The sequence below is a fragment of the Apteryx rowi genome, unplaced genomic scaffold (assembly GCF_003343035.1).
Source record: "Apteryx rowi isolate R43461 unplaced genomic scaffold, aptRow1 scaffold_1096, whole genome shotgun sequence".
NCBI classification, from domain to species: domain Eukaryota; kingdom Metazoa; phylum Chordata; class Aves; order Apterygiformes; family Apterygidae; genus Apteryx; species Apteryx rowi.
In genome coordinates, this window is record NW_020447304.1 from 113,974 (window position 1) to 121,526 (window position 7,553).

At 51.0% G+C, this 7,553-nt stretch overlaps 1 protein-coding gene across 3 annotated transcripts in view; it reads left to right on the top strand.

The window, feature by feature from the left end:
• Positions 1 to 3,467: 3,467 nt before the first annotated feature.
• The window catches only part of IGF2BP2 (insulin like growth factor 2 mRNA binding protein 2), a 40,914-nt gene continuing 36,828 nt past the window's right edge, over positions 3,468 to 7,553 (top strand). For all 3 annotated transcript variants that reach the window (XM_026073185.1, XM_026073179.1, XM_026073195.1), the window contains exon 1: positions 3,468 to 3,609. In XM_026073185.1, the coding sequence (XP_025928970.1) occupies positions 3,485 to 3,609 (125 nt within the window). In that variant the 5' untranslated portion in view covers positions 3,468 to 3,484. The remainder of the gene's footprint in view (positions 3,610 to 7,553) is intronic.

Below are 7,553 nucleotides of genomic sequence, written 5' to 3' on the forward strand. Positions count from 1 at the left end.
CACACCTGTGGGGCTGGTTGCTGAAATTTTTCAAAGCTGGTCATGAATTCCCATCAACCGGGAACTCGTGATACCGAAGCACACGCTTTGGGAAACGCATGGAAAAACCAGCTGAGGGCCGGACTCTGCCATGCCTGCACAAGCCAAGCAGTCCCAGGCCTTGCGCGGGGCCCCACGAGTTGCTTCAAAGGGGCACGGTTTGGCCCGGGTGGGCAGGAGAACCAAGTATTGGAGTGTTGCTTTTCTCTGCCTGGTGGCAGTCCTTGTGGGCATCCGAGCTTGTGCCAGAGTCCCCAGGGGCCGTGCAGCTTTGCAAAACAGGCTCGGCTTCCACGGAGGACGGCACCATGCGTGGTACCATGCCTCAACCCTCAGGAGTTTGGCAAAGGGTGTAAAGTTCTCCAAGGGCCAATGGCAAATTAACGTGCTTGAGATAAAAACTCGCCAAATAAAAAGTCCGGCTTTCAGAAATAGTCCTACGTGGTCGATATAGCTGGGATCTTCTTAACAGAACCAATGTGCAACTTGCAAGCCAACTTTTTTCCAAGAGACAGTGTGATTAAAAGAGTTAAGAAGAGTTTCTGAAATATGAACAGCACCTTTATTATCTATGACTCGTATCTGAAAACCACTTGGTCTGATTCATCCCAAAGGCTCCCAGAAATTCCCCGCAGGTCACAGATCACATGCAGAAGCCAGAGAAGTCCAAAGATGTTTTAGGTGAGCTGGGTGGTGGGGCAGGAACTGGGAATCGTGCTGGCAGCTGCAACCTCTTTCCAGCACTTGCTTGTGAGGTACCTACTTTTGCTCAGCACAATGTGCCGTTAACTGCGTTGCAGAAGCAGTAGGCCAAACGGCACAGCCGCGGGTACGGGGGGGACAAGCATGCCCTCGGGGGGCCGGATTGGCGAGGCCATACCTTGCCAAGGCACCCAGCAGTGTGTGGCACCCGGCAGAGTGAGGGGCCAACCCATACACTGGTGTCCTCCTGTAACAGCAAAGCCGGGAGCTGGGCTGACCAGCTTGCCAAAGACCGTGTGTCAGGACTGGCCCTCCGCATGTCTGAGCCGCAGGCCTCGGCCCGTGCTCGCTTGCCAGCCGGCACCCACTGTGCTGCGGGGCAGAGGCAACCAGCACGGGAGGCATGACGCTGGATTCAAGGAGGAGAAGCATTCCCATCTCTCCATCTGGGAACAGAAGATGGTGTCTTGTTTGCTTTTCATTTCCCAGCGTGGCCTACGTCCAGCAGCATCACGTGCAGCTGTGTTTGGAGAATAGCTATTTTTAGGTTACTTGACTTTTCTTCTTTCACTTCATTGTCTCTCCCTCTTCCTCTTTTTGTTTCTTTTTCCCCCTCAACCCTTTCTCATGCTTCCTTCTCCTTTCAGCCCCTGCTTTTCCTTCTCCTCTTAGCCAGCCCCTGTGAGACACAGAGAGCCTCCTGCAGCTGCCTGTATGCCAACACCATGTCCCAGCTGTGCCACCTTCAGTGTCCTGACCATGTTGCCCCCGACGCAGGGGTATAACTGCCCAGGTGTGAACCGGTCGCCTTGGGAGCTGAGCACTCAGCACTGCCCAGTATTAGACCTGTGCACCTTAAAATAATCCATCTGGAAAATTTAAGTGGTTTTTTCCCACTTCATTTTCCAAATGTTTTCCAATTCGTTTTTCAAAGTGGGCCCTGCAGAACATTTCTGTCGCAAGTGGAGGTGCAGAGTCAGCAGGGTACTGATGACAAGCAGAGGAGGCGATCTGCACACGATTGCCATTGCCACAATCTCAGTGGGCCAGTTCCTCCTCACTCCCTGCCTCCAGACTGGTAGAAAACTGTGTGCAGTGGAGGAAAGGCCTCTATTTTTTGCAGGTTTTTTTTTTTTAATTCTTCCCCATCAAGCTGAAACCAGGAGGAAACTCTTTTGCATGCAGGTCCATTTCTCTTTATTTATGCCTTCAGCCCACATTCTGCTTCTTGTGGTATCCAGATCTTGCTGTGTCCAAACAGGACACGTGCTGCTGTTGCCCTGTGTGAAGGGAATTACCTGTTGAGGAAGGACTAGCCTGGCAGAAGTCTCTCTTAGTCGTCTCTGTTGAAACTCTAAGAGACCACAGGGATGCTGGCTTCTCCCTTGCAGCTTCTGATCTCCAGAGAAAAGCCCGCTAAGCCATATCTCCTTTCTCTGGGGGAGCTGCTTGGGGATGGGATATTTCTTCCAAAGAAAGAGAATAGCCTTGGAGAGGCTTCACAAGGATCTTACAGGGGCGTGTCCAATCCTGATATCTGTGGTGGTGGTTGTGGTCAGGAGTCCGTGCTCTCTGGAGGAGAGGCGTTTGCTAATGTTAAAGAGGAGAGTCATTTTCTTCAGCTCCGACTTCTACGCTTTTTCGTTATGACAGATTTATTTTGAATGGAAGAACTGTCCCTACAGAGAAACACATGGCATAGAGGGAAAGTTGCTAACCAAGCATGAAGCCAGCTAACTCATTCGCTACGGTGGGGAGATGACAGTTTAAAAATTACAGCTGTAAACAGAATCTCCCGAGGACCATGAGGGAGATGGGGAGGAGCGCAGAGGCTAACACTTGGGAGCTGTTTGTCATATCCATGCAGGATTTTTACTGAATAGCAAGTCCTTGTTCAGAGGTGAGCGTAGGTTTTGTTGTCCATGGCTGATTAGATTGCTTACCATGCCTGTTTGATGAGTTTGTTGCCCGTGCTCTGTAATCATACTTGTTTGCCATCTTCTGGCTTTGTTATACCTGAGCTAAACCTGTTTGCTAAAACAGGTGGAAGCAAGGGTAAGACTTTCTATTTTTTGTTACCTTTTCTTGTTTCACTGTTGGCAGCAGCTCTTTTAAATTCGGTAGGGGTAAACCCCATGAAACCTTCACCCTGTGACTCCCAGTTCAGATATGGTTGTTACTGATATTCAGAAGACACTAAGGTGATGAGCCAGGATGATGTTTCTTAACAGAGAGCTCTCCAAGTCAAAGAGGAACCATACTTTAGTGAAAAGTAGTTCTCTGATGGTTTCCTATTTGCTTCTCTTCATTTTCTTGGTGGTCACCCCTTCTCAAGATGGGAGAATGGTAGCCAGGAGACCCTGATCTTCCTTCTTGTTCTCTGTGTGCTGCAGCAGATGCTGCAGAGGTCTCTTTTTTTTGTCTGAACACAAACTCTTTGCAGGCTGATGGCCATAGCACAGTTGTTTGAAGCACAGATGAGGAGTAGCTGTTTCTCTCTCTGGACACCATGAATATCCATGGAGCAGAGAGACTGAGAGGGAGCTGTGACCAGTCTCACAGGAGGGGAGGGTCTGCCATGACGCACCAGGAGTTTTCAGGCCGTTTGGTGATTTAAGCTGCTTTGGTTGACACTAGCCCTTTTATTTTGGGCTGTGACGATCTGTGTAAGACATCAATAATGTCGCCAGGCTGACCCGCTTCTCTCTCCTACCTTTTCAGGGTCTGAAGCTGCTTCAGAAGAATGAGTAGGTGTCATCACTCATCTCTCAGAGCTGTGCCCAGCCGTGCTTCTGCCCTCTGTGCTCTGAGTCACTTCCTCACAGGGGAAGTGTGTTGCACCCACCCTTACTGTAGTATGAAACAGATGTGAGTGGCTTCGCAGCTTCCAGCTCCCTTCATCTGTTGATTAGGCACCATCCCCGGGGCTACCCAAGCCCACCTCGTGTCTATTCTTTGGCAGCCTGCTGAGCAGCGTGACAGGCAGTGTGGTGGCCCTGCACCCTGTTGGGTAGACTCGGCTTCCCCACTGGCAGTCTGAGCCCCACTGGGGCCACTGGAGATGGTGTCGTAAGGGGGTGAGAGATGTATCTGCAGCCCCTCCTACCCCAGTGAGGAAGCACCTGCAGCCACTGCATCTGCGTCACTCAGCTGGCAGTCCAAGGGAAGGGAGATGTTTCCTGGGAGCAGGGACCAACAGCTGCAGAGAGCTGGGGAGGGAGAACCGGCGCTGCCGGCAGAAGAGCACCAACGCCCTTGCCCGACCTCCATCCTTGAAGCAGAAACTTGGGGTGCAAGTGTGTGGACACCTTCCCAGGGACAGTGCAAGAGCCCCCAGCACCAGTCCCTAGTGCCCACCCAACTGCCTGCACAGCACAAGATCACTCAAACATTAACGTAGCTGCTGCTGGTAGCATTAATGCAGCAGCACACGTGCAGGCAAGCCCCAAGAGCTCAGGCTGGAAGTTCACACCATAACTTTCCCTCTGCAGTAAGAAAGTCCTGGGCCAGGAAATGCCCTGAAAGGAGCAGAGCTGAGAGGGGGGCAAATGTCACCCCCCATTTCCCAGTTCCTCAGGTAGGAGCCCTTTATGTCCAGCTCTGGGCACTGATGTCTCCATCATCCTGAAGTGTCTGGTATTGGGCTGAGCTCCGAATGGCAGCTGTTGCACAGTGGTGTGTTTCACTCTGCATGGATTAATTTTAGGCTAAGAGAGCACTTAATCTCAGTGCATCGGGAAGATGAATGACTGAGGGGTGCGTTGCTTTCCCAACAGCAGACACCACCTCTTCTCGGGAACGGATGTGAGGAGCCTGCTGCCATCCCAACTGACAGCTTCCAGAAGATTTCAAGGCAGACAAGTGCCTTGAAACAAGAAATTAGGCTTTTGTTTGAGCGCTGTTATTTTGTTGAGCAAGTGGTTACTTAGCAGGTGGAAGCTGTGGATTTTCTCTTGCCTGTGTAGCCTACATCTTGAGAAATGTCCTTTCCCTTCCTTCCTTTCTTCGTTTGGAGCCTGCATTATTTCTGTCGTGTGGCTGGTGGGCTTCAGTACTATGTGTGGGTCAAACACCCCAGATCTCTGCTAAGGTGAACTCATATTCTGCAGCATCCATGGAGCTAGTGCTAGACCCCTAATTCATATTTAAAATGTAGATGGGTGCCTGATTCTGGCTGTCCCACATGATTAAATCAGAAAAAGGAAGGCACATGGCTAACAGAGGAATCTGTGTCCAATGCTGGGCTCCCCAGTGCAAGAGAGACATGGCACTACTGGAGAGAGTCCAGTGGAAGGCTACGAAGATGATTAGGGGACTGGAGCTTCTCTCTTATGAGGAAAGGCTGAGAGATCTGGGCCTGTTTAGCCTGGAGAAGAGAAGACTGAGAGGGGATCTTATCAATGTATACAAATATCTAAACGGGGGGTGTCAAGAGGATGCGGCCAAACTATTTTCAGTGGTGCCCAGCGACAGGACGCGAGGCAGTGGGCACAAACTGAAACACAGACAGTTCCATCTGAATATGAGAAGAAACTTCTTTACTGTGAGGGTGACAGAGCACTGGAACAGGTTCCCACAGAGGCTGTAGAGTCTCCTTCTCTGGAGATATTCAAAACCTGCCTGGAAGCGATCCTGTGCAACATGTTCTAGGTGACCCTGCTTGAGCAGGGCGATTGGACTTAGACGATCTCCTGAGGTCCCTTCCAACCTCAACCATTCTGTGATTCTGTGATTCTGTGAATCGTGGCTGTAAAGGCAAATGGATTCTGTTTAGAGAACACAATGACCTCCAGCTTGTTGGATGGACAGCTTTCCTGTTGCTGTGGTTGCTTTGGGTCTTCAGAAAAAACAGGCTTTTTTTTCCTGTTTTTCACTTTGCCCCAAATTTCATCCTGGTCCCCTGTGTCTGTCCCCAAGTGCTTCAAAAGTGCTCATCCTCATGAAAAAAGGGCTCACTGAAAGTGTTCTGGCCCTGAATGTCTGAAATTGCCTGAGAACTTAGTGCTCTTTTCTATCTGCAGAAGTGGCTGGCTTGAGCTGGCAGGGGACCTTCCTGAAGGCGTATTGCTAGCAGAGCACAGGGACTTTGGGTGTGCCTGTGGAAAAAGCAGCATGGTGCAAATGCAGGGACTACCAGGGATCAACCTCAGAGTTTAGGTCAAAATCTGGTCTTTCTGTCTCGTATCACTTGCTCTGGAGGAAGGTTTGTGATCCCAGCAGTTTGATTCTTCCAGTTGAAGGATTGGGGCCAATAACAATATTGGCAATGTCTCGGAAGTGATCCATAAGTGATGTGTTACCCGTGGACTTCCACTCCCTGCCACGTCACTGCGCAAAAGGATGTGGCCATTTCAGCTGTCTTCTCCTTGACCAACATTGTGTTCCAGCATCTGTTTTTTATGCAGTTGGGACACCAACTCAGTCCTCCGTTGGACTTTCATTTCATCACAGAGGAATGAATCTCACCAGGCCCCTTTCACAAATAGGTGTGTTCAAAGGTAGTTTCTCACACCTCACAGAATTACAGAATCACAGAATCGCTGAGGTTGGAAGGGACCTCGGGAGATCATGCAGTCCAACCCCCCTGCTCAAGCAGGGTCACCTAGAGCACATTGCACAGGATTGTGTCCAGGCGTGTTTTGAGTATCTCCAGAGAAGGAGACTCCACCACCTCTCCGGGCAACCTGTTCCAGTGCTCTGTCACCCTCACAGTGAAGAGGTTTTTCCTCATGTTCAGAGGGAACTGTCTGTGTTTCAGTTTGTGCCTGTTGCCTCGCGTCCTGTCACTGGGCACCACTGAAAAGAGTCTGGCTCCATCCTCTTGACACCCTCCCTTCAGATACTTGTACACGTTGATAAGATCTCCTCTCAGCCTTTTCTTCTCCAAGCTAAACAGGCCCAGCTCTCTCAGTCTTTCCTCATGAGAGAGATGCTCCAATCCCCTAATCATCTTTGTAGCCCTTCGCTGAACTTGCTCCAGTAGTGACACATCCCTCTTGCACTGGGGAGCCCAGAACTGGACGCAGTACTCCAGCTGGGGCCTCAGCAGGGCTGAGGAGAGGGGCAGGATCACCTCCCTCCACCTGCTGGCAACACTCTTCCTGAGGCACCCCAGGATACCATTGGCCTTCTTGGCCACAAGGGCACACTGCTGCCTCATGCTGAACTTGGTGTCTACCAGCACTCCCAGGTCCTTCTCGGCAGAGCTGCTTTCCAGCAGGTCAACCCCCAACCTGTACTGGTGCATGGGTTTATTCCTCCCCAGGTGCAGGACCCTGCACTCGCCTTAGCTGAACTTCATGAGGTTCCTCTCCTCCCACCTCTCCAGCCTGTCCAGGTCTCTCTGAATGGCAGCACAGCCCTCTGGGGTATCATCGGCCACTCCTCCCAGTTTTGTATCGTCGGCAAACTTGCTGAGGGTGCACCCTGTCCCTTCATCCAGGTCATTGATGAAGAAGTTGAACAAGACTGGAGCCAGTACTGACCCCTGGGGGACACCGCTAGCTACAGGCCTCCAACTAGACTCTGTGCCGCTGATCACAACCCTCTAAACTCTGCCATTCAGCCAGTTCTCAATCCACCTCACTGCCCACATCATCTAACCCACACTTCCTGAGCTTGTCTGTGAGGATGTTATGGGAGAGAGTGTCAAAAGCCTTGCTGAAGTCAAGGGAGACAACATCCACTGCTCTCCCCTCAACCAGCCAGCCAGTCATTCCATCAGAGAAGGCTATCAGATTGGTTAAGCATGATTTCCCCTTGGTGAAGCCATGCTGACTACTCCTGATCACCTTCTTGTCCTCCACATGCTT